We start from the raw sequence: 26,640 nt of genomic DNA, 5'->3' as shown, positions 1-26,640 counted from the left end.
CTCCCTGGAGGTCATTAAGCCCTAGCTTACCAAAGCCCTGGCTGGGATGATAATAGAGAGAAAGCCGGGCTAGTCTATATAATATGAAAACAAAAAAACAGTCCAGTAGCACTGTAAAAACTAACAAAATAGTTTATTAGGTGATGAGCTTTCATGGAATAGACCCACTTCTTCAGATCGTAGCCATACCAGAACCATACCATGTTCTGGTCTGGCGATGGACTGAAGAAGTGGGTCTGTCCCATGAAAGCTCACCTAATAAATTATTTTGTTAGTCTTTAAAGTGCTACTGGACTGGCTGGGGTGATTTAGTTGGGACTGGTTCTGCTTTCAGCAGGGGGTTGGACTTGATGACCTCCTCAGATCTCTTCCAATCTTATGATTCTGTTACTCTAATCTTGTTTTTCATTAGACAGTGCCTGCCTTTGATTGGGGTGAAATCGCTGGGTATGCTTTTCGATAGTCAGGGAGAAAATGGTACAGGTTGAAGCCCTCTAATCTGGCACTCTTGGGACCTGAGCGGTGCCAAATGAGAGAATTTGCCGGACCATGAAAGGGCACGTTGTCTAGCAGCATTACCAGCACTTCCACTGCTTTCTGGGCTCTTAGAGGATATTTAGGAGTAAATTACAGCTAAATAACAGCACAGAATGCTGAAAGCGAGGACTGGTGGCTGGAACCAAACTTTATGGGCCCACGGGAAACTTGGCCACACCTACGATAAGCAGTCATCCAGCTAACTAAAATCATGCTGGATTACAGAGTTTGCCAGATGAGAGAGTGCTGGATTAGAGAGGTTCAGCCTGTATTTGTTCTGGAGCACGTTTGAGGCAATCCATTAAAATGTCCCCCTCTTCCTCCGCCCGCCGATACTGACTCCAGTCGGGAGGGCCACTGAAAAATGCTGGGATCCCACAAAACGTGACAGGAATAAGGGACTGAGGATTAGAGGGATCAAGGCAGAGAACTCCACTCTGCATAAGTGTGACAAGCAGCAATACTTACCTTCCAGCATGCAAGAGGCAACCCTAACAAAGACAATGCTGCTGCAGAGGTATCGGCGGTTCAGCTTCCACAAACATCTGAGAAAGGCGGTCTTCTCGTCCAAGCTGACAGCTGTCCACTTGTAAACTTTATCCAACTGCAGCTCAAAATCCAGACATTCCTAGACAATGGTAACAAGAGCCCCAATTAGCTACATTGCTGGTCTTCGGGCGTCTGAATACTGTAAAAAGGGAAGACATTCCATTTAGCTAATGCAGCAGGCTCCAGTGTCAAAGCAATTGCTAAGCTAACAGAGCATGGGACATGCAATTTGGGAGAGCTGTGGCTGGGAGATTAGGATTTCTAGCGCTGCCACAAGGTCACGTCGCAAATGAAGAGTCTGATGTGGGTTAATCTGCACTGAGGTCACTGATACAGAGAGTAACTCAATTTTAACAGTTCAGTAGCAATGCATTATGTCTGCCTCCATGATATCTTGGGCACTGACTGTGTCTGCTCTTGTAAACTAAACAGTGTTGGGCTTGGCTAGCAAAGAGAAGGGCGACTTCTCAGGGAAATTCAGGTTCTGCCGTGGCTCTTGGTGTTTCCCTTACCTGCAAGCTGATGCTGTGTCGGGGAAGTGCTGACTGGGCGTTAGAGTAGATGAGGAGCAGATTATGAGTCTATAGTGTGTCCTTGTTGCCAAGAAAGCTGCCAGCAGATTGGGCTGCATTAGTACCAGCATTACCAGTAGATCGAGGGAAGTGAATATTCCCCTCTCTTCGGCACTGGTCAAGCCACATCTGAGTATTAGGTCCACTTTGCCCTTCCCGCTACAGAAAGGATGTGAACAAATTAGAGAGAGTCCAGTGGATGGCAAAGAAAATGATAAGGGGGCTGGGGCACACAACTAATGAGAAGAGGTTGAGGGAAATGGGTTTATTTAATCTGCAGAAGAGTGAGCGGGGATTTGATAGACACCTCCAGCTACCTGAAGGGGGTTCTAAAGAGGAGGGAACCAGGCTGTTCTCAGAGATGACAGAACAAGGAGCAATGGTCTCAAGTTATAGTGGGGAGGTCTATGTTGGATAATAGGAAAAACTCCTTAACTAGGAGGGAAGTAAAGCACTGGAATGGGTCACCTATGGAGGTGGTGGAATTTCCATCCTTAGACATTTTTAAGGCCAGACTTGACAAAGCTGTGGCTGGGATGATTTATTTGGGGTTGGTCGTGCTCTGAGCAGGGGGTTAGACTAGACGAGCTCCTGCGAGCTTGTCCAACCCTAATTTCCCATGATTCTATAAAGCCAAGATCCTGACAGTTTACGGAGTGGCAGTGTGGCCTACTGGAGGGCCCTGTGACCTGGGCCTTAAGGGTGTTGGGTTCTTGTCACAGCTTCTCACACTGGGTGACTCTTTTCAGGTCACTTCTGCTTGTTGTGTCTCAGTTTTCCCAGGGGTAGATGGGGATAACATGAAGTGCTTTCAGATCTATAGAAGAGATGAGCTAGGCATTATTATGAATCAGATTTTTATTCGCCTCTATCTCCCCTCCCTGTTTGTTATCCACTACTAGTTGCATTGTGTCTAAGATTCTGTGGCTCCAATGGAGCTGCACAGCTATAACTGTGGGATGAAGTTAGCCAGAAGTCTTATCATTTTGCTGGCAGAATCAGGCCTCCAGTATATTTCATGTTCCTTATAGACTCAGACCTGTTCTTGTTACGTGTTTCTACAGATTCTGCTGGTGGTCACTGTTGCAATTTTTCTTTGAGGTACCCTGTTGCTGAGAGAGAGCTCTCTTTTATAGGGATGCATTTCCTTTCAGAGGGCTCTGGAGGGAATCTAACACGCATAACCACAAAACTTGGTGAAAAACTTTTGTGCAAAGTGCAGAGAGAATGGCAGCTACAGGGCTATTTTTGGAGAATTGTGATTTTGGAAGCACTTGGAGTAAACACAGAACGTACCTATTCATCGAGGCTGTGTCTACACTACAGCCTAACCTGGAAATAGCACTCACGCTGTAGACGTAGCCTAAGGAAATACCCTTACTGGTCCTGACCCAAGCCTGAAACGTGAACCCTCCATTTTCCCAGCAGTTGGCATCACTGGAGAGAAGTTTCAAAAACTGTTTTTTCTCACATTGGAAAGAAGTCCAGTTTGGCCCTTCCCTATTTTCAACTCTCTCAGCCACAATGCTGCAGCTTGTACAATTCTGTGGAGCATCCTAGACCATTTTGGATGTTCCCTGCTGCATGCTGGGGAGAGGACGCTCGGTGGGACTGTGCAGGCACGCTCCAGCAATGGCGAAAGGGTGAAGAGCAAACCAGCATTTTTGTTATGGGCATTTAATTTGGGTTGAACATGTGCCATGGTATGGAAAGAGACGTGAAAAATAGCACCATGTAATCTTCATTAACTCAGGCCCTTGTATACATGGTCCCCTTTCTTGAGACCAAAGCGAGGAAAAGCTTTAAAGCCAGTTTTTAAATAACCAACCCCACAGTTTACCACGGCGTCACTTGTCAGCCAGCTGAAAAAGAGAAGCTCTGGGTAGCAGAGGAAAAAATGTCAGTCTACCCTAGCATTGGGGTGGTTTGCCCCTTAATGGCTGGTGATCCTGCAGCCAGCCAAGCCAGGTTACTGAAGGAGGGCTGGGGACCCCCAGACTAACGGGAGAGAGACACTGGACTTTGCTGGAAACTCTGTATATCTGAGGACATTAAAGTGGACCCTGGGTAGGGTGGGGGGAATATTTTAATCTCCTGCTGAGTGTTTGAGGTGCACTGAAGCAGGGGGAAGCAGACGCCAAAGGGGGTGCTTGGGTGGTTCCCAGCTCTGTTACACCCCTTGTTAGCTCTTCCACGACAATTAAAAAGAACAATCTGTCGCAGACGAGGGGTGCCTCTGGATCCCGTCCCTAACTCTGACTGGAGCCCTCCTTATGGCATAGGTGAGACAGGGCTGCTCTGTAATGAACAAAGAGGGGACGCTTTGCACCCTATGGTTATTTCTAGCTCTCAAGCTAGCACAGTCCGTGCTGCCTACCCTCGCCGTTGCGGTTCCCCGAAGTCCAGGCCTGCGCTGTCCAGGCAGCTAAGGCTGGCTGCTTCAGGGGCATAAGGCAGTCAGGGGTACAGGGCTTGAGTATGGAATATTCCATGGAGCCTGGCATCATCCACAGCCAGCTCACTAGAAGTGCGCTGGCCCAGCCTCTGGAGAGTTCGCAGGTTGCATTTATTAATATTGATCCTAATAGTAATAATAACAGGCTCAGACTTTGTGATGATTTATTTGGCCTTCTGACACTTCACAGGATGCTTTCGAAAGCGACCCGTCATGCCCCGGCCCTGCTTTATAGGCTCGGTAGCAGCCTCTGGAACAGCTTGTAGCAGTGCCATCTACAGGGGATTTGTAGCTGGCCTTACAAGGCACTATTGAAGTAGGGGGCTATCGAGGAATCGTTTCATAAATATTCATATAGGTTTTGTCAAGGGAGCGGTAACTTCAAGCCCAGCCGAATCTGCAATGTCAGGGCTCTGAGGGTGCCAGGGGAAGGCAGGTTTTCCTGAAATGTCAGATGGGAGGCAGGTGTAGGCTGTGAGAAGCAGGGGCTTGCTGGAGGAAGCACAAGCTCTAAAGTCCTTGCACTCCGATGGGTGCTTGACCATCCACTTTCCTTGGGCAGCAGAGGGAGGTTTTCCCAAAGGTGCACTAGTTAAAATGGCCCCAGTGTTCTCAGGGGTTTCCATAAGTCGTGTAATGGGTGAGCGGGAGGTGGCTCACTGAGTTTGTTCTGAACTGGAGGGGGTGGCCTGTCTTTCTAGGGGTTGGCTCACAACAGGTGATGAAAGGATCACTTCTGGGGACATGGTCTTTTCTCCAGGAAAGGCCAAATTCCATCCCGTGGGCTGCATTTGCACAGGGCCCTTCCTAGGGGCATGAGGCAGATGAACCTGCACTTGTTCCTGTTTGGAAGGTTGGCTCATTGGCAGACCTGATAACAAAACTTTGCCTGGGAGAGCTAAAGGCACAGTATCCAGCCCATATAAGCAGAGAGGCCACCCCTGCTGAGTCTGTGCCTGCATCCTGCTACCCTCAGAGGACAATTTAAAGGTCCTTAATGGACCTGTGATGGGGCATCTCCCCTGCACAGATCATGAACTGGTTAGTGCAGGCCTGAAAGACCAGTTCACTCAGCTAGGTGCATGTGAAGGGTGACCCAAGACTAGTTATAGAGGAGACACAATTTGGGAGGAGCAAGTTGGTGTTATGAAGAGAAGAAACGTGGTGCACAAGCTGGCTGTGGGGAGAAACTCTGCAGTTTGGCCGTGGGTACCAAAGGGTGGAGAGACTGGTGTAGCAGGAAAGGTGGTCCTGGGAGTTTCTCCTGAGTGGAAAGGTGTGGTAGAACGCCAGGAGAGAGGTGGAGCAGGCTCTGGTGATGGGCTTGGCCAGCAGGGCAGGATCTGGACTCCCAGGGAGAGAGTTATGGGAGGCGTTCAGCTCAGCAGGGGAAATATAAGCAAGATAAAGGAACAAGCTCCAGGAAGGTAGAAGTTGGGGTTCAGTTTGTACTGCTGGCTTGGAATTCTGGGGGAAATTCCAGGAGAGAACACAGTTAGTTCTAGCCCTGAGAAAAGGGTGAATTTAGGGAGCCCATAAGGAGAAGTCTTGGTAGGAAGAAGTCAAGGAGGCAGTAGCAAGGAGTCTGCTAGAGCTGACCTTGGTTGGAAATTATCTGGTCCCTGGACTGGAACCCAGTTTAGCAGGAAAGCCTGAGGAATGTGACGGGTGTCCCTGGGGAAGAGGATGGGCATCCCCTGAGAAGAAGAGGCCTGAGAGCCCTAATCAAAGGGGGATAGGGACTCTGGGCCTAGAGCTGAGTGCAGAAGATCAGATGGATGGCCATTGGACTCTCAGGTGTCGGCCTTTCTTATCCCTGAAGGAGAGACACTTTAAAGTGATCTGGTGGCCTGCCACACCACACCGCAAGAAGGGATGTGCCTAGGGTGAGCTCTCCCTTCTGCAGAATTATGGGAATTGCCACGTCGTGGAGATGTGACTTTGCACGCTGATGTCCTGTGAGTCTGTTGGCATGGTGGTGTTGCCTCCATAAGGATGAAAGTTTGTTTCTAGAAGACTGCACGCAGGTCTATTCCAGCACCACCTGAGATTATTAGACCCTGCGTAATAATTTCAATCGATAGGTGATGCCTGTGTTTTCGGGATGCAATGTGGTGCTCAGCTCGTTGCCCTCTTCGGTGAAGGCCTGCTGCTCCAGTTGGAGTGCACAGTTTTAAATTTATATTGCTTTATGATTGCTTAATCACAGAACACTGTTCCTCTTAAATCTTCAAACACTGGGCTGTCTGTCAAGACAGGCAGCCATTTTGTGTCCAGGTCCGTGCAGACGATTATTACAAAGGAGACACACCGTACTCTTTTGTGGAGCCTCTATTTTTGTTTGTTCTTTCGTTATTGTCTTAAGACCTGACTGGGCCTGGAAAGACTCCAACTGAGTTAATGAGTAGGAGAATCGGGACTGTCATTTAAATGAAAGGCCAGGCTGGTAGAAGGTATCTGTTTGCTGTTTGTATGTGGAGAAACACAGCAACGTGAAAAATCAGTCCAGCTTGCAAATTTCCATCAGACCTGCCCTCCCCGACAAAGCTGAGAGGATCATTTTCCGAACAGCTCATAATGAGCAGGCTCTGCTTCTCGCCCTGTATTGGTGCCCACAAGCACGGCTTTGTGGCAGAGTGGAAAACTATTTCAATGACTTCCTTTCATTGATTTTTGGTTCCTACAAACATGCGCATGTTGCCAACGCCCGGCACAGTCCTATTAATAAAAAACTAATTATAACAAACTCAACATGCTGCCAGTAGGCAGCAGAAATGAAATACCTCTTACCAAGAGCTTGCTGCCATCTGCCATAACGTCAGCGTTCTAGCACAGACTGACAGCAACCAAGCACTCGCCCCCTCCAAAAAGCATCCTTTCAATAACTACCCTTTAATGAACAACAAGAAGTCTTGTGGCACCTAAAAGACTAATAGATATTTTGGAGCATAAGCTTTCATGGGCAAAGACCCACTTCGTCAGATGTGGGGGGGGGCAGGGGGCAGTTTCAGAGGAGGGTTTAAATATATGGGCATATGAAAAGGAGGGAGTCTCCACCAAGGGGTGGGCCAGAGTTGACAAGGTCTGTTCAGCCAGGGAGGATGTGGCCCATTACCAGCAGTTAGTGGGGAGTTGTGGACATCAAGAGAGGAGCAATCAGGTCAATTCAGTCAGGCGGGATGTGGCCCATTATCAGTCGCTAATGTGGAGGTGTGAACATCAAGAGTGGGGAAACTGCTTTTGCAATGGGCCAACCACTCCCAGTCTCTGTTTAATTTCGATTGATGGTGTCAAATTTGCAAATGAATTGCAGCTCTGCAGTTTCTCTTTGGAGTCTGTTTTTGAAGTTTTTTTGTTATAGGATGGCTACTGTGAAGTCTGTTACTGAGTGTTAAGGGAGATTGAAGTGTTCTTTTATGGATTTTTGTATGTTACTATTCCTGATGGCTGATTTATGCCCATGTATTCTTTTACGTAGAGACTGTCCAGTTAGGCCAATGTATATTGCAGTGGGGCGTTGCTGGCACACGATGGCATATATTATGTTAGTAGATGTGCAGGTAAAAGAGCCCTTGATGGCGTGGTTGATGCGGTTAGGTCCTGTGGTGATATCACTGGTGTAGGTATGTGAGCAGAGTTGGCACTGAGGTTTGTTGCAGGGATTGGTTCCAGGTTTAGAATTACTGCGGTGTCGTCTATAGTTGCTGGTAAGAATTTGTTCAAGGTTGGCAGGCTGTCTGTAGGCAAGGACAGGCCTGCCTCCCAAGGTCTGTGAGAGTGAAGAATCATTGTCTAGGATGGGTTGTAGATCACTGATGATGCGCTGGAGAGGTTTTAGCTGGGGCCTGTATGTGATGGCCAGTGGTGTTCTCTTGTTTTCCTTGCTGGGCCTGTCTTGTAGGAGGTGGCTTCTGGGTGCACGTCTGGCTCTGTCAGTCTGTTTCTTCACTTCCTTAGGTGGATATTGTAGTTTCAGGGAAGCTTGGTAAAGGTCTTGTAGGTGTTTGTCTCTGTTTGAGGGATTGGAGCAAATGTAGTTACCCCTTAGTGCTTGGCTCTAGACAATGGATCGTGTGGTGTGCCCTGGATGGAAGCTGGAGGCAAGTAGGTTAGCATAGTGGTCCATGGGTTTCCGGGATAGGGTGGCATTTATGTGACCATCACGTATTTGCAGTAGTGTCCAGGATGTGGATCTCTTGTGTGGACTGATCCAGGCTGAGATTGATGGTGGGGTGGAAACTGTTGAAATCACAGTGGAACTCTTCAAGACCCTCTTTCCTCTGGGTCCAAATGATGAAGATGTCATCAACGTAGCGCAAGTAGAGGAGGGGCGCTAGGGGACGAAAGCTGAGGAAGCGTTGTTCCAGGTCAGCCATAAGATATGTCTGACTCTCATGAGTGACAGTTGCACGAACAGAAGCTCTTATTTAAATCCGTGGGGGCTGGAGTCATTCATTGGTCAACAGCCTCTGGGCTTCATTAAACCTCCCACTCTACTCTTGGTGCGCTACTTCTTTGTACCAAGGATGGAGGAGCATTTCCCGGCTTGTTGGTGTCCCCCACTTCCTAAATAACCCACCCCCTATCCCAAAAGAAGCATGAGAAGAAAATCACAAAGCACTGCAGTTGGTTGGTGCATTGTCCAGGAACTGGCAGATCCAGGGCAAAACCCCCAAAAGAAAGGAAAAAGCTGGCTCATTTCCAGCAATGATTTTCTGCTCGAGCTCTTACTGAGCTCAAGGTTTCTTTCCCCTTGTTTAGTTGAGGATTAAAAGCAATGTGGACCTGTTATCTTGGAACCATTCCATGCCCACACACACACACACATTTTTCTTGCAGAAAACTACGACTTGGGCTAAGTGTCTTTGGCTTCACATCCTCTGCCCATCCATTCCTCTCTCTCCACTCTTGCTCACACATTCTGCTTTGCTCCTTAATCTGATAGGGTGCAGGAGCTAACAGTACCTGATTGACAGTCTTCCCATCGACCAGCTTCAGATCCTTTAAGGGCCATCTCTTGGTCATCTTGAACTGGTCACCTCGATCCATCTTCTTTACCTTCTCTAGGAACAACTGGATTGGCCTACTCGCTGCCACTGGATGGGCAGAGGGAGACAAAAATTGATGTTACTCCTGTCCTGAGACACACATTCAGTGCACACAAGTTAGCAGCTTGATCTGCAGGAAAAACACCTGTCTTTACCCACAATGCTTCATGTGACTATACTGCATGAGCTGAAGGCTTCAGATATCTCCCCAGGCATCTCTCGCTGAAGAAGCTGGCTTTTTGGTGCCATTCATTCTGAAATGAATTTAAATATTGAAGGGTTTGAAATAGAGAATGCCTGTGTCATTATGGGATTCTGTCTTTAATATTTCCCTTTGTAACTTGTATTTAATTTGATGCATTGGAAAGGGCCCAGCAGAGGGCAATCAAAATGGTTAGGGGGCTGGAGCACATGACCTATCAGAAGAGGCTGAGGGATTTGGGTTTATTTAATCTGCAGAAAAGAGTGAGGGGCAATTTGATAGCAGCCTTCAACTTCTTGAAGGGAAGGGGGGCTCTAAAGAGGATGGAGAGAGGCTGGTCTCAGGAGTGACAGACAACAGAACACAGAGCAATGGTCTCAAGCAGCAGTGGGGGAGGTCCAGGCTGGATATTAGGAAAAATTATTTCACTAGGCCAGAGGTGAAGCACTGGAATGCGTTACCTAAAGAAGTGGTGGAATCTCCATCCCTGGAGATTTTGAAGTCCTGGCTTGACAAAGCTCTGGCTGGGATTATTTGTTGAAATTTAGTCATGTTTCAGCAGGGGCTGGACTCCATGACCTCCCAAAGTCTCTTCCAGCCCTAAGTTTCTTTGATTCTAAGTACATATGTGGCTGTCTGATATGTAAAGTTATAAAAACTGCATTGACGCTGCTATTCGGTAAATGCTACCATACAAGATTTGCTCTCTTTGAACTATCTGAATGAATTTCTTCATTCAGAACCTAGGTTTCACACATCCTAGCTGAAGGCCCTACCCATCAGGCTATTGAATCAATTGCAGTCTCCTGCTGGTGCTGTTCAATTTTTGTAGGGTTACCATATTTGAACTTCCAAAAGAGAGGAAGGGGTGTATCTGTGTCAATATTTACCAACTCACATTGTACTAATGTTATAGTACATTAATACAATGTGAATTGGTAGATACTGACCCACATACATGCCCTCGCAGGGGTGGCCTCTTTTTTGAAAGTTCAAATTTATTTACAAATTTAGTTTTGTATAAATTAAATATTCATTAGGCCAGGGAGACACTAATTAGGGCACTCTGCTCAGAATGAAACCCATATTCGGAAGGCCATGTTGTACAGCAGGGACTGAAACTTAGCTTTCCCACATCAGTCCTGCAGCCACGGGGCTACTGGTTAGTCTGGGGATATGTGTAAGAGCAAGGTCTCTTATGTTTCCTCACACTAACTTTTTCAAAAGGCTTTGTGTTAGTTCAGTCAGTTTTTCGTGAAACAGATCGCTTGTTTTCTGACCAGCCTAAAATGAGACTGAGTCACGCAGGACGTCAAATCTTTCTACAGCTCAATGGGACTTAAGATGCTGTTGAACGTAATGCAGAGTAGTGGAGAGACTGAATGTTTCTTCTGGTCCTCACTGGACATGCTGTAAGTTGTTTGCTCCAGATAGATCTTTAAATCCGGTTATGTGTTGCCATGGGCTTTACCCAAAAGGGGGTATGCACTATACCATTGGAAAAGTATAATTCACTGGTCATTAACATTGCATGATGTGTGTACAAATAGTTAAGTATGTGGGAAAATTATGTATTTTGGCAAGCCATGCATAAACCAACTCTGCCGCGGACACAGGAATGGGTATTTGCTTGTCTGACCCTCCTGGTCACCTGGCATAGACAACGAAGGTATATTTACCTAAAAGGTAAATGAAACCATCAGCCTGGTGACTGGGGGAACGAGAGGGTCTGAACTGTAAATGATAAGAACAGAATGTGTACAATGTCGCTGTATTATAAATGGGTTTTGGGTAAGGTCTTTTATGTAAGTCTGTGGCCTGGCAGCGTGGGAGGATAATCAGTATCACTGTGAAATGTCGTCTGTATTAACACTACATGAGGAATTATGGACACTTCTTGATATTATTCTTTAAAGTCTGACCAAACACAGGGTGGAACAGGTTTTCTTGCTGATAGGAAGGCTGATATCCACCTGCCTCCAGTGCAAATTAAGCATTATGGAATCAAAACAATGGAAGCCAAAACAGAAAGCTATTTTGGTATCCATCACTGGGAGGGATTCAGCAGTCCTGAAAGTCTTTGGGAACTGAATACACATGAGAAATTTGCTTAGGCAAAGAATGTACCTTGCTGAAATGAAACTGTAGAGTGTTTTTACTTTGTCACCATTTGTCTTTACTGCTTATACTTGATATCCCGTAAAACTGTGGCATTTAATGAACTTGCACCTGAAGAAGTGGGTCTTTGCCCATGAAAGCTCATGCTCATACAATTCTGTCAGTTTATAAGGTGCCACAGGACCCCTCGTTGTTTTTTAATAAACTTGTCTCTTTTACTGTAAGCCATGTCAATGGTGTGATTGAAGTCAGAGTTTGTCAATCCCCAGTTAAATTAATGAGCTGCTGTTGTCTCTCTAAAGGAGCAATTTTTGTGAGCTTGGATGCTGCAGGGGAAGTCTTTTGAGAACTCAGGACCTAGAATTCACTGTTTGTCATCTGCTAGGCCAGGTTTGGACTGGCAGAGTCCTGAAGGTCTGGCAAGCAAGACAGACAAGCTGATATGTCCAGGAGATGTCATGCAGCTTAAGATGCCATTAAACTCATTTGCTGAGGCTGAGGGGGTACACACAGCCACTCACAGTTCTGGGATCCTCAGTGGATTGTCCTATTGGCAGATGGTTTAGGAGAAATCATAGAATCCTAGGGCTGGAAGGGACCTCAGGAGGCTTCACACAAATCTGGGAGGTTGGTAGCATCATCCTTCAAGGAGTAACTGAGAAGTGGAAGCCAGGGTGGAGCCTGCATGCTTGTATTTTGGTAGGCGTAGTCAGGGCTGAGAATTACAGTAGCCCAGCATGTAAGGCCTCCAGGGTTTCAAGGCAGGTGATGACACAACCCCTGACTGGTCTGGGCTCAACCCCAGAGTTTCAATGAGAGATTAATGGGAATACTAATTACTAAGGTAGAGAGCATCCCTTCAAATTGTTGGCCGTTTCTAGACTGTTGCCAGTCCCCTGCCTCTTGGTCTCCAGTTCTCAACATGCTGTGATGTGAAATCTTGTGGTAAACATGAGCTCCCACCCCAGGTCCAGCTACCTTTTGATATTTGGAGTTAATACTAAATAAAAAAAAAAAGTCAATTGTCTTCTTCCAAGCCAGGAAATTACTCACCAGAAATTAAATCTACGATGCCTCCAAAGCGCCTTATATCTGAACAGTCTCATCATGCCTCTCTTTCCCCCCAACCCTCCCCGTGTGCTCTACCAGGGCACTCACCAGCAACACAGAGGACAGAGTTCTTCCTCTTCTTTCCTGTTGTCCAGACATGGACAATCTCCAGCAGTCTCTCATTCTGAGGGTTGAACACATCCTTCTCCAGTAAGATCCAGGGACAGGCCATGGCGAGCTGTGAGAGAGACAGCAAGAAATGATAATCGTGTGCTTCCCCTGATGCTTGTGAGGCATCAGAACAGGGCGACTGTCCCCTTAGCCATCAACGCCCAGGGTATGGAAATAAGTAGAGAAGTGCCCTGTTTGATGCACTTTGGCAAATATGCATTACTAAACAGGCATCGTGTTTCTGTAAGGTTGAGTCTTCACTGCCTTGCATCTCATGCTCACAGTGAGGGCAAAGCATAGACGCACACTCCTGCAACAGGAGAGTTCCCACATTGTTGTAGTTAAACCACCTCCCTGAGACGCAGGAGCTAGGTTGATGGAAGAATTCTTTTGTCGATCTAGTCGTGTGTACAGCAGGGATTAGGTTGCATACAAGTCTCAAGTTTATCACATCCTCTGTTTGCCAGATGCTCGGAGTGAATAGCAGGGAATGGACCACTTGATGATTACCTGTTCTGTCCACTCCCTGCGGGCCACCTGGCAAGAGCACTTGTTGGAAGACAGGATGCTGGGCTGGACGGACCTTTGGTCTGGCACAGCGTGACAGTTTTTATGCAAGTTTTCAGTGTAGTGCCACCATTAGTATTTCATACTCATTTGGCCCTTGGTTCAATATCTCCAACTTATTCATGGTGCTCAATATAGTTCAAATACAAAGCAAAGAGTAAGAGATTCACTAACATCATTATAAATAGTAACAGAGAGGTAGCCCTGCTAGTCTGTAACTTGAGATAGCCATTGCACAGAAATGGGAAATATCACAGGAATATCAAACCGCTTGAACAGTGAGCTTGTCTCCCCTGTGATCAGGACTAACTTAATCAAAGTCAGTGTAATTACACCGTTTTAAAACTTGCATAGCAGTGGGGACAGTCAAGCACCAGTTTGTGTATGGTCATAGAGGATGAACGGTGCCCTTAGATACAGCCCCAAGCAATGGCTAATGCTTAAATTGCACCGACCCAAGCAGTGCTCGAAGACTTGAAGACACGAACGTTTTCATTTTGAAAATTCCTGTCTTGTGACTAAACTCACCAACCAAAACTATCAGTATATGAGGGGACAACTGTATTTTCTATTGAAAATATATTTTGTTGGAAAATTCCTGGTCAGCTGCTCTTTCTAACCTCAGGTTCCTGGTTATGTGTTTCTAATGCACATAGCGTTTGGCCATAAAAGGGAGGGAGTGCCAATTAGTGAGTTTATCATCATGCTGGCACCAGACAGTGGTGACTTTGCAAACACAGTCTATCAATTTCAATCGGGGAATGAGCTGCAAGAAACCGAGGGAGCAAGCACTCCGATGCAAACGCGTTAATCATTCAGAACAAGAAAGGAAAACGTTTGAAAGCAAAAAAATATTTTGAAGCCACAGTATGGATCTTAAAATCATCATTTTGCAAGTTTCAGACATCAGCAGTTTCTTGAACAGCTGGGGATTATGTAGCTAAATCAAATAAATTAAACCCTTAATGTAAATCTTTCTTAGACAGTGATTAACCTTTCAGCTCAACTGCTTATTTACACAGATTGCCATAACTTCTACGAATATTTAAACCTCTTTTTTTCTCCTGAAGCCTGAGCAAGAAAGAGATTTATCTTTACAATCATTCTGCTGCTGTGGCATCTCTTTGAATGCAATCCTCTGGCGAGGTTATCTTTGCTTCCCTGTTCCCAATGGCTTTTCAGTTCTTTGCATTTCAGGCCTCACTAATGATATTCACCACAAAGAGGCTCTGGATGGCAGCCTTGAGACTAGACTATATACACCTGCTATTCTGAAGTTGTTAATGCATCTAAAATAGGACTTAAGCAACCCCTTAAGGAAATGTTTGAAAGTCAAGTTAATAGCAGGCCCACCATCTCCTCTCTAACTTACTACCGAAAGAACAGTATCCTCGCTGAATGCCATCAAAAAGCTATCGGTGACTGAGCTGTTCCAATCCCTTATTTTCTAGAACAAAACTGTTTATTTAAGGATCTGACTGAAGCCCCACAGAACTTCAGACCACCAGTCCAGAAAGGCTACAAGCAATAAGATAAATGTTAGCAAGAAGATCATCGAGACTTTACCCACGTATCTTTCTGAGGACAAATTACGGGATTTCGGTTGCGAGAAGCTTTAGAACAGGAAAGGTTACATCGGTGAAATGAAAGCCTTCAGCAAAACAGGAAGTCTGAAGAACCTGAGTGATGGTGCTGAAAGCAGCCGACTTGAGGCTCATGCAGGAAATAGGTCTTGTGAACATCCTGAGCAGAGAGCAGAACAAAACAGGTGTGGCTTAGAATAATGTCAAAGCAGCCAGAGAGAAAATCAGCTGTTGGCAGAAAGGAAGGGAAGTATGGTGTGAAAAGCTTCCAACAAGACATTGTTTTTCTCTTCACTGCAGAAAGTTGGCCCTTAATTTGTTCTCCTATAAAAGAATGATCTCATGGCTGTTGTACTGTAGATTTATGAATGAGACAGAGTGATGAAGGGATAGTGATAAACCCTGGTTCAGCAAAGCACATGAAGAGATGCCCATCTATATGCACGTTTATCCCGTTTAAGGTAGTGGCAGATGGGATAGGAGGTGTTGGTGTTGTGTTATTTTCATGTGCAAAAGGGCTTTGTAAAAAAGAAGGGTATGAAGTATTTCTAATGCAACAGGAATGATTAAAGATCCAGAGAACATGAGCTATGAGGGAAATGGTCTTGTTCGGTGTAGAAACGAGAAGACTGAGAGGTTTTCAACTACCTAAAAGAGGGTTGCGAGGAGGAGGGAGAAAAATTGTTCTCCTTCGCCTCTGAGGATAGAGCAAGAAGCAACAGGCTTAAACTGCAGCAAGGGATGTTTAGGTTGGACATCAGGAAAAAAGCCTCCTAGCTGTCAGGATGAGTAAACACGGCAGTAAATTGCCTAGGGAGGTTGTGAAATTTCCGTCACTGGAGATATTTAAGGGCAGGTTAGACAGGCATCTGTCGGGGAGAGTCTAGATGGTGCTTGGTCCTGCCACGAGGGCAGGGCACTGGACTTGATGACCTCTCAAGGTCCCTTCCAGTTCTAGCGTTCTCTGATTCTGTAAAGCTGGCCAGAGTTTGGATCGGTCCGATCCTGTCTGGAAGATTGTTCCACAGGGAGATCCTCTCCACAGACAATGCTTTGTCCCGGTTGCTTACGTGCTTTGGGATCTGCATTGTCCCAGAGACGAGCAGCTGTCACGGTTGTTCAGAGATTGAAATTTGGTCTTCAGTGTAGCTGGGGTTTGATCCATCGGTTGCTTCTGAGATCAGGAGCAAGGCCTTATACTGGCATTGATTGCTGACCGGAAGCCAGTGGAGGGACTCGAGCCTGGCACGCTTGTGGTGGTCTGAGTCACAAAGAAGGCAGACAGCCATATTCTGTGCCAGCCGGGGCCCATGCTTCATCTTCACATTCCGTTCCAGTGGCCATGGATTACAATAGTCCAGCCTGGAGGTGACCAAGTGCCTAGATCGCTGGAGCTGGGTCCCCGTCCGTGAGGCAGGGACAAAGTTTCTGTGATAGGCGGAAATGAAAGAGGGCATTTTAGATATGGATGCCACCTGTCCTTCCGGTTTTAATGAGGAGTCTGGCAGGACTATGGAGCTTCCCACCAGATTGTGTCCGCAGCTGGGACTGCGTCAAGGCCTTGAACAATTTCAGTGTTGTTTACCTCGTAAAAATGTGCTGAGAGTCCTCAGCCCTCATGGACGGCAACAGTGGTTAAAGGTGTGTGGGGCGCTCCTCAGAAGCAGGCTCCTAGTGCCCAAACCACTACGGTGCCTACGGGTGTTCCAAGACACAGACGGCGTGTATTTTTTTTTCCTCTGTGAAAAGCCTCCGAGGCTGTTGTGGTCACACCCTGTAGGACAGCCGATAGGTCGCATAAAAAAGCCCTGGTGCCTTTGGAGGATGGAACCTGACTTCTCGTCCAGGTCAGCCTTTCTCAGGAGCTCAGATCTAACTCTGTGTGCACTACAGACGCCTATCCCTTTGATTATAAACTCATGAGGGCAGGGACAGCGTCTTATGTGCACGTACAGCACCTAGCACATCAGAGGCCTGACTTCAGCTGCTGCTTTCAGAGCCTCAGAAAATGCTAGCTGCTTAACTAGGGCGACCACATTGCCCTCTGGCAAATACGGGACACCAGCCTCCAGGGGTGGGGGTGGGGGCTGCTGTCCCATGTCAGGGCTCCCCAACAATGGAGGCTGCTGCAACACAGAGAGGCACTGGGGATCAGGGCCCTGCAGCCTCCCAAGGAGTGGGATACCAGTGATGGGGGGTTTGCAGAGCAGGCTGGGGAAAGTGGCAGCAGCCCTGTGGCAGGGGTCCCTGGCAGTGGGCGCTGCCTCCCCAGGGAATGGGACAGTCACCTTATGGATGAGCTTCTCTGCAGCAGGAGCTGTCTCCCCAGGGTGTGGGGTGATGGGGAACAAGGCAGTCACCCCAGAGAGGAGTTCCCTGGAAGTGGGAGCTGCATCCTTTTGGCGTGCAGCTGCAGTGAGTGAGGCAGCTGCCCCTGGCAGAGCTCACTGGCAGTGGGGCTATCGCCATGAGGTGCCAGTGAATGGGTCAGCTACCCCCCCCAGAGGAGTTCCTCTGCAGCAGGAGCTGCTACCCCGAGGCACAGGATGTCAGGGACCTGGGCAGCTGCACTGCAGTGGGGCTCCCTGGCAGCAGAGGCTGCTGCCCGGGGACACTGGATGCTGGAAATCAGGAGTCCCACAAAATATGGGATAATTTAAAAAAAAAAAAAAAGTAGGGCTGTCTGTGAGACAGCTTAAATAAGGGACTTTCCTGGTAAAAACGGGATGGGTGGTCACCTTATGCTTAACCCCCACTAACTCGCCTACAAATCTTTAAGGACTTGGGCCACTTGGCTACTGCCCTGTGTCCCAGAGCTGGCTGGCGGTTTCCTGAGTGAGTGCTGCTCACAGACAGACACATCTGTGCATGCCCATCGATCCCTTCCTGAGCTCTAGGCTAGAAGGCGCTATTTAAATGTAAAATATCACTATTAATAAAACAGAATGTCTTGGTTGTTTTCACCTCCCTTGCTCTCCCGTTACATTTTTGCTGGGCGACTGCTTCTCTTGCATGCCCTAGATAGCTCATTGAACATCATCTCCCCTGCTCTTTCCTCTCTCCTGCTCCTCCATTTTTTATAAAGGCTCCTTTTCCCTCTGCTCCTGTGCTCTTAATCTCTCTGGTAAATCAGGGAGGCTGCTTGTCATTGGCTCTCTATTTGTTTTCTCAAGCAAAGTCACAAATCTACTCTCTGGGCTGAGACAAGCCCTGGTTGAATATACTACTGAATATTGCAGCACCAACCCAAAGCATGAAGCTTCGAACGAGTTGCACCTAAGGATCTGTGAATCTCCATTCAACTGCTGGTGTGGCCATTGTGACAAAGGCAGACCAGGGGGTGCAACAGAGAGGGAGAAGGCCCATTCCCCTGTTAACAAGAAGTGGGTTACTGCAGGTCAATTAGGATCAGCTGAGACAGGGTTGATAGGCTCAGCTGGTTCCATTTCAGGGCTGCCTGAGACCTTCTTAAACCCTCCCCTGTTGGGGGGAGGAAGAAGGAGTTAGAGGTTGATGCTCATGCAAGCAGTGATTATGCTAAAGACAGTCAGGGAATGAGCAGCTTTGGGGGAGATGTTCAGTTGAATTTAGGGCAGCGTTTGCTTAGCTGGGAGGGTGGAATGGCAGCAAAGATAGTACAGAGATTTATGAAACAAAGGCCGGCTTAGAGGAGGCCATTCGGGCTGCTATATATTGCATAAAGTCTCTGTCAGTTATTTCGTGATAGGTGTCTCAGTGGTGCTCGTAAATGCTGTGCAAGAACAAAAGGGCACTCTGGAATGAAAAAGGGAAATACTTAAAAGCAGAAAACATGTTTGATTTTACATGATATAGAATTATCTGGTGGACCTCCATTGCTGAAGGATGTTCTTGGGACAAATGGCTAAGTAATTTTCAAAAGCAGGGATAGGAATCTAAGAAGAATAGAGTTGTAAGGGAATTATTTTCCAATCCTGCAAAGACTTGGGTGTGTGTTCATCTCTCTGCACTGTGTACCTAGTGCTACTGAATTCACTGTAAATCTTCAGTGTCTGAAGATCAGTATGGGAATCATTCTGAAAAGGATCAGGGCCTTACACCAGCTGGGGCTGGCTTTTAACTAACAGCACTCGCTCTGCAGTACCTCCTCAGTGTCAACAATGGTCGAGTTCAACATTCACCACTGGTGAAGGAGAGTAAGATGAATAGACCATTGCTCTGTTTTGGAGTGGAAATTCTTATGCTATGTGCTTTTGGCCAAGTCCCTTCATAATGTTTTGTGCTATAGAACTGGTTGAGTTACAAGATTTTACTACAGAATCTTCAGGCAGGAGAGGCTCTAATAAGACAAAGGCCAAGACCTCCCTGTCTACACAGCTGAGCCCATAACTCCAACACACTGTGGAAGTGGGTAATATACGCAGGTGATATATACAGGAATTATTGCCAACGGAGTAGTAGCGAGAGACCCCTGCAGGGTTTGTGCATTGCATGCACACCTAGCAAAAGACACTCCCTGCTCCAAAGAGCTGGCCAGCTCAAAACAAAAGACAGATGGAAGGTGGGAGAAAGGCAACGTTGTCATCCCAGTTTTACAGGCAGGGTTCTGCAGCACAATGAGGTGGCATTTTTAGTGCCATGTTTGTCTTTAAGATGAGACCTTCATTTGTCTCTGCTACTTACACCTCATCTACCATGTTCCCTTCCTGTCTGCCGAAATGCAGGGTGGCCTGCAGTCCCTTCACGTGGTTTGGAAGTTTCTTGATGTTTTGCGTATAATGAACAAAATCTCCAGCCCCGAACTTAGGGAGAGCTCAGCTTCAGATCCCAACGTGACGACTAGATCTCATTGCTTTGCTTGTTGGGACCTAAATACCCTTATCTCCCCGAAAATTCAAATCGGGAATTGAAATAAGTATGTGGCCCAGTTATACTGATGGTTGCACGTGTGTTGTGAAGTGTGAGGGTCAAATGCCAAGTGCCGTTAACTACCCACAAGGAACAGGCCCACGGTGTAAGGCTCGTTAGCTTCCAGCCAGATGGCCGAGGAGCCCATCCCCTTTACCTCAGCCAACAGAGTAGAAATGGGATCTACAGTGAGTGGCTGTTGGGAGGATGCAGTTTGCTGCTTGGATGTCACCTCTCTGGCTCTTCATCACCCAGTGCTCAGAGCTTAATTAAATGGTTTGCCATCCACTGGGCGAAATGTAGCAGTGGAGTCTGGCGGCTGCAGAGGCAGATTGTAGAGACAGCTGGCTTTGCTTCAGGCACCTTGTGCTCTAGAGCACTTGTTACTGCACTACCGGAGGCGTCTCTCAATCATTGGTGCATTCACCATTACAACACGGCAGCAGGCTGTTATCCCTAGACTGCAAACCAGGAACCGAGGGACTAAGTGACTCGCCCGAGTCTGTTGCAAAGCAAGGGCTTGAATTTAGATCTCTTGTGACCTATGCTAACAGCCTGCCCTTTGAGCTGTGCTTCCCTGCTGCTCAAGGTCTTCACCCTTAAGAGCCAGTGCTTTCCAATGTGCGTTGATGTAGATTTCAGCGGGATGACTCAGATAGTAAGGTGCTAATCAGTGTGAATAAAGGTTGGCAGAATCTGTCCCTATAGTTATTCTGCTTCCGAGGTACTAACACAACTAGTACCGAGCCCTCTGCTTCCACTAGAGGGTGCTGGACAGCTTTCTTTGGAAATCCCGGTAGGCTCCATCTACACTGTCTTTACCAATTCTTGGTCCCAAAGATTGTTACATTGCAAACTCTCTGTCATCCTTTCACTCCTGATAGACCTCCATCCTCTGCATCTTTGCCTTGGATTGCTGCTCACAGCAGGACAAATGTCACCCTTCCACAAAAGCATTCTCAAACAACTATGCATAATAAACCAGGTTATGGGGGTCCAAGGACGGGGTTCACAGCCAGGCACAGGCTGTACATGCACTTTCCTTCTGACTTAGTAGCAAATCTGCAGCCTGTAGCAGTTGTACCGAGTTTATTCTGTCCTTACAGATGCCAGTCAACTGCTGCATAAAAGGATGAAGGGTCCCTGTCAAGTGGCTGAGGCCATGTTGGGGATGTATGGGTTCTTAGGTAATTTTTTCCCATGTTCTCAGCATCTACCCACGTTTGCAGGACCTTGATAAAAACCGAAAGCGCCAGCAAAGCAAGCTGGTTCTGCAGCAGAAGCTACATTCTCTCAGGGCTCAGAGGAATCTGACGAAAGCTCAAGGGAGGCAAGCGAGAAGAGTTTGGTCAGTTTCAACTCCACTAGAATCATGGGGACAGATTCTGTCAGTGTTACTTGCATTTATTTGCTCGTATCTTACCCCCCTGAGCAGTTGGCTGCAGTTACAGAGCAGGGTGTATCTTGATGTTAGGAAACAGGGCAGAATCTGGCCCAGAGCAAGGAGGAGGTGAAAACTGATGTTTGATGTTAGCAGAGAATGATAGTATTGTTGGGGGAATGGGAAGGCCTGGGTTTCCCAAAGATCTCCAGGCCAGTAGCAGCCAATAGGTATTCCTGTCTGACGGTTCTTGTAAGGCGTGTGATGTGGGCATGGGGATCTGTCCCGCTTCTGAGGCAAGCCGTTAACGTTGCATCCGCTGTGAACCTCTTCACGCTCCCTGATAGCTTCTATCAGAGAGGTCTTGCAAACGGCCTAGCCTTTTGCCCTGCAGGATGGCTATGGTAGATGCTACTTATGGGGCAGAGCTGGGCAGAAAAGGCATCTCCTGCCTCATGAAAATTTTTGAGATTTATTGTCTGCCTGTTTTGGACCCAGCTGAAACCAAGTTCCAAGTCCCTACTCTGGCTGCTGTAGAGCAGGGTCTCAAACCTGGGGGTCTCTGACAACCAGGAGTATTTCCAGCAGATCTAGAGAAGTGATTAGTCCCCTTTATTTGGCACTGGTGAGGCCACATCTGAAGTATTGTGTCCAGTTCTGCACCCCTCAGCATAGAAAGGATGTGGATGCATGGGAGAGGGTCCAGCAGAGGGCAACCAGAATGATTAGGGGGCTGGAGCACATGACCTATGAGGAGAGGTTGAGGGATTTGGGCTTATTCAGTTTGCAGTAGAGAAGAGTGAGGGGCTATGGTAGCAGCCTTCAACTTCCTGAAAGAGGGCTCTAAAGAGGATGGAGAGAGGCTGTTCTCAGTAGTGACAGATGGCAGAACAAGGGAGCAATGGTCTCAACTTACAGTGGGAGAGGTCTAGGTTGGATATTAAGAAACTATTTTACCAGGAGGGCGGTGAAGCACTGGAATGTGTTACTGATACAGGTGGTGGAACTTCCATTCATCCCTAGAGGTTTTTTAAGTCCCGGCTTGACAAAGTCCTGGCTGGGATGACTTAGTTGGGGTTGGTCCTGCTTTGGGCAGGGAGCTGGACTCGATGACCTCATGAGCTCTGTCGTTCTATGCAGAGTGAAAATTTTGTCGAAACAGAGACATTTCTGAGCTTTCAGTCTGGACGAATCAGCATTTGGTTTCACCATTTTCCAATGAAGAAAGGGTTAGGTTAAACCCTTCCCCACCTAGCTGCTGTACACTACAGCAAGATTTGCCAGAGAAGGGCTCTACTGCCTCATTTAAATTAAAACCAGACCATTGAAAACTCATGCTGGTCGAGTGACTCCTGACTTCTTTAGCCCTAAGATCTTTACTAGCCGATGCACCTTTTCCGTGCTGCCTGGAGCTGGTTTGGCTTCCTGGAGGGGTTCCTCCGCCTGCGGGTACTAAGAGAACCCCTCCAGTCGCTAGTCCATTAACCCCGGCCTTGTTTCAGGTGGGCGAGAGGCACTAATTCAGAAGCCCGGCGTTGCTTCTGTGGGCACTGGGGAAATAGCCCCCTCTCGGGGGTCCTAGCCCTAGGTCAGGGCAGACAATGAACAAAAAATGTTAGCTCAGGTGCCCAGGCCTTCAGTGGGGCAGGGTAGCAACCAGGCCGAATTCTCACAGTTCCAAGTGCCTGGGCTCTGGTTCAGGGTGGCTCAGGCTGGGCCACGGTCACAGAGTATAGGCCCAGGCCCTGCTGCAGGGTGGGGCTGAAAGCGCAGTTAATCGAGTTAAGTCCAGGAGCCCAGGCTGTGCTTTGCTCACCGTTTAGACAGCATCAGCCTCTGCGTCAGGGCAGGGCGGCAGCCAACCCCAAGGTTAGAAGGCCCAGCCCCTGGTTCAGGGCAGGGCAGCAAACAGAGGGAGCGGTGTTGAGAGCCCGGCGGTCCGTCTCCTGGTTCGGGATGGGTGCGGGAGGTTTGCCTGTGCTGGCGGAGAGGGGGAGACTGCCAGCCAGGGCCCTGTCAGCGGCAGCGCAGTCTGCCGCATGGGTCAGCAGGGACCCACACTGCAACGCGCTGCCCTGGGGGCCTTTACCAGTCCTTGCTATTCCCTGGGCCACTGCCATTCTCCCCACCGCCTGGCGCATACCTGGGTGTCAGGTCGGTCTCTTGGGGGTTCCAGCGGGTCCAGGCCAGTGCACAGCTGCACGCAGGTCTCACAGCTCCAGCTGAACTCGGGTGCAGGCCAGGGCTGAGGTCGAAGCCACTCCACTGGGTCCGGCTGGTGTCTCAGGGGTTCCAGGTACGCTGGGGCCTAGGGGCTCCAGGCCACTCTGTGGCTGCCTGAAGGTCCAGCGGTCCCAGCAGGTCCTCAGCCTCCCAGGCAGGGAGCACTGGGCAGACCCCTGGTTCCTCTGTCAGCTGGGGCCAGACAGAGCCCTCAGGCTGGGCTTTTATAGTCCTAGCACTGCCTCCTGGCTTCCGGCCAGATGACTGGGAGGGGTTAAGCTTGGTCTGAAGTGGCTCCGGGAGGGGTTCCTCCACCTCTGGCTCAGTTGATGGCCACTCCATCCCGCTACGCTGCTAGTCAAAAACCCACTGAGAGACTCTCCACGGATGGCCAAACCTATGCTGTTCAACAGGGCGTTCTGAGTACTGCCCGTGCGCCCTGCTGAGGCGCTTGTTTTGCAGTTCTCCATTCACGGAGAACCGTCACGTTCCTTTCCTTACTTTGGCTGTGCCCCTCTTCCCGGACACGTATTTGTTACTCAGAGAGCTATGGAACCAGGCCTCCAAGCTCCGGCCATTTCCACATTGTCTCTCATGGAAAAACACTGTGACAGGCTCTGCCCTTTGACTCCAAAAGAAGTTCTAGTTACGTGGCTGAGAACAGAAGTTAGAGCCATGTGTCTACTTTACTGACAGGTGAGTTTTCTGAGCTTCAGCTTGTTTCTTTCATGGCAGGCACGCAAGGCTAACCACCTGAGAATGGCCTTCCAATCTTTTCCCATCACTGTAAACCACATCCTACCAAACTTTACCCAGTTTAGAAGCAGGGTAGCCACTTGCCAGAAGCCCAAGGATCCTCCCTCGTGGCATGGAATGAGCAGACTACAGATTTCACCTCCCAAATCCAGGATTTTCTGGTCCAGCAACATCCATGGTCCAGCAGAGGAGCCACCAGGAGCCCAGTGGTGGCCGACATCTTGTGGGGGCCGGGGCCGGCATGCAACAGTCTGGCGGGGGCTGGAGCTGGCATGTGCGGGGCCCAGACTGGAGACAGGGCTAGACCCGGCACTAGGGCTGGGGTTGGCAGTAGCAGGGCCAGGTGAGCTGGAAGCAGAGCTACTGGCAAGAAGGGGTAGGGGGCTGAGGGAGCCAGAGACAGGAGACTGCCCCATGTCAGGTAAATTCCCTTGTTTGGGACTGGCTGGGTCCTGAGGGTGCTGGACCAGAGAGGTTCAAACTATACAGCTGCTGTCACCTTTACAGTGGCAACATGGCTCACACTAACTACAGATCCCAGTAGGCAAAGCTCCAAACTCCCCTGGCCACCTTAGCAAAGATGAAGCATTGCTTTTTGGGTGTTGTAGTGTCCATGGGCTGCACTGTAAAATGACTCAACATGCTGGAGATCTTGGTAGCCTGAACATTGTGTCAGTAAGAACACCCGGGCTTGGCTTGACCTGACTGCGTACACCAAGTGATAATATTGCTGTATTAAGGAGCTGGAAATGATGGGCTGAACTTAGGGTTGCCAAATGGGACATCTGAAACGAACCTGAGCCCATGAAATTGGATAGCTTGCCATATGCACTGGGCACCCTTACAGATTTCACGGACAGCTACCTCAAAAAAGGGATGGCCTGGACAGGTGACGAACCTACTTGGATGACGTAATGCCATGAGATGTATTGGAACAGCAGCGATAGGGTGAACACTTCTGCTGTCTTGAGGATTTCCATTCGCAGTGATCCCGTTGTGTTCACACTGCCTGTAAGAAATGGTGTTGTTGTTTACTTGTATGTGATCGTGCCCGAGTTATGGACCAGTGCTCCGCTGCATTAGGCATTGTACAAACAAAGAGCTGCCCCAGAGAGCTTATAATTTAAGCAGTGCTTGCTTCAAAATCTATGGCATAGCAGCACTATGAAACGCGAAAATGTGCCTTCAAAGTGGTGCAACAGAAAAATCAGCTTTATTGCTCACCATTTATCTGAAATATTTAATATTTCAGCTATAAACATTTTCTTTTGCTCGTTAAACTGGCATTAAAGTTGGATAGAAGCCAGTTCACTATTGCTGATATTAGGCCCACACCTGGCCAGGGGGGAGTAAATTGTCCCTTTTCAGCAAAACGGTTGTTCTGTCCTCGATTTTTTTCAACCCAGTGACTGTCATACGCACTGCTGTCACTGCCACACTGTGCCAGGTCTTGACTGGCAGCAAAAGGCAACAGTGGTGAAAAAAGAGGTCATAAAATCAACCAGGCATTCGGGGGAAGGATAGTCTGGTGGGTGAAGTACTAGAGGGAGTTTTGGGTATTTTGGATTCAATTTCTGCCTTTGTTACAGACATGTAAGATGATCGTGTCTCCCTGAACCTCCCTTTCCCAGTTGTGAAATAGGAATAAATAATTGACTTGGCTTTTTTTAGCCTGTTTACTGCTAAGTGGCCTCGATGTAATCTGGAACCACTGGAACATAAACAATGAAGAAATGCAAGGGTATGGCAGGCAGATAAGAGAAGGACAGGAGTGTACATCCAGTTCTCTTGTTCAGATGTGTGGGAGGGTGAGTGCATGTTACCTGGCAATTTTAGCCCCACACTGTACTCTTTCCCACTTTCTGGCATAACTGGAGTGTTGTGGCTTTTCACAGCTGCTGTGCTTTGCCCCAGAAGCAGATGCATTTCCATGGCTAGTGGTGTGGTTCCGTGTGTTTCTTCTCAGGCTCGTGGCAATGCTGTGAACAAGGTTGGCTAGAAAACAAGAATTCTGATTCACAAAACATTGCAAAATGTCAGCATTTGCTTTCATTTTCCATTGGGCTTGAAACAGAGACCTGTTGAAATTTTTCATGAAAAACAAAAGAGCCCCACTATGGAACAGCGGCAGGTGAGCTGGGCACTCAGACGGGATGTGGCAAAGCCATGTTCTTGAGTATTCTGTCCACCAACCTGTGGCTATTGTAGGATGTAGCTTTCTCTCTCTGGCCAAAATTCCACCCCGGACCTGCGAAAACTTCCCTAGAGAAGTTGCCTCAAAACGGACACGTTTCCCTGACAAAAAATCAGCTTTGATGAATTGCTTTTTTCCACTGAAAAATTCCCTGATTGCTTTTGGTGAGGTTTTGTGAATTACAGTTTGCAAAGCCCTGTCAGAACCTTGGCTGGAAGGAGGAAAGGATTCATTGTTCATAAAATGAGTTGTATTTCCTTCTCTTACAGGAGCACAGGCCATGTGCTTCAGTGGGTAGGGCATGGAACTGGGAGACAGAGCTCCACCTGGTCTGCTGCCGACTCAAG

The 26,640-nt window shown here is 48.0% G+C and overlaps 1 protein-coding gene across 1 annotated transcript in view; it reads right to left on the bottom strand.

The window, feature by feature from the left end:
• Positions 1-26,640, bottom strand: part of LOC142020074 (exocyst complex component 1-like) — an 86,640-nt gene that overhangs the window by 38,882 nt on the left and 21,118 nt on the right. Inside the window, exons 2-4 of the mRNA XM_075007667.1 lie at positions 12,640-12,769; positions 9,079-9,209; positions 1,006-1,165 (exon numbers count right to left, since the gene is read on the bottom strand). Coding sequence (XP_074863768.1) covers positions 1,006-1,165; positions 9,079-9,209; positions 12,640-12,763 — 415 coding nt within the window. The 5' untranslated portion in view covers positions 12,764-12,769. The remainder of the gene's footprint in view (positions 1-1,005; positions 1,166-9,078; positions 9,210-12,639; positions 12,770-26,640) is intronic.

Source organism: Carettochelys insculpta, chromosome 13, assembly GCF_033958435.1.
Source record: "Carettochelys insculpta isolate YL-2023 chromosome 13, ASM3395843v1, whole genome shotgun sequence".
In the NCBI taxonomy this organism is placed as follows: domain Eukaryota; kingdom Metazoa; phylum Chordata; order Testudines; family Carettochelyidae; genus Carettochelys; species Carettochelys insculpta.
This window is presented reverse-complemented; position numbering and strand designations above follow the sequence as displayed.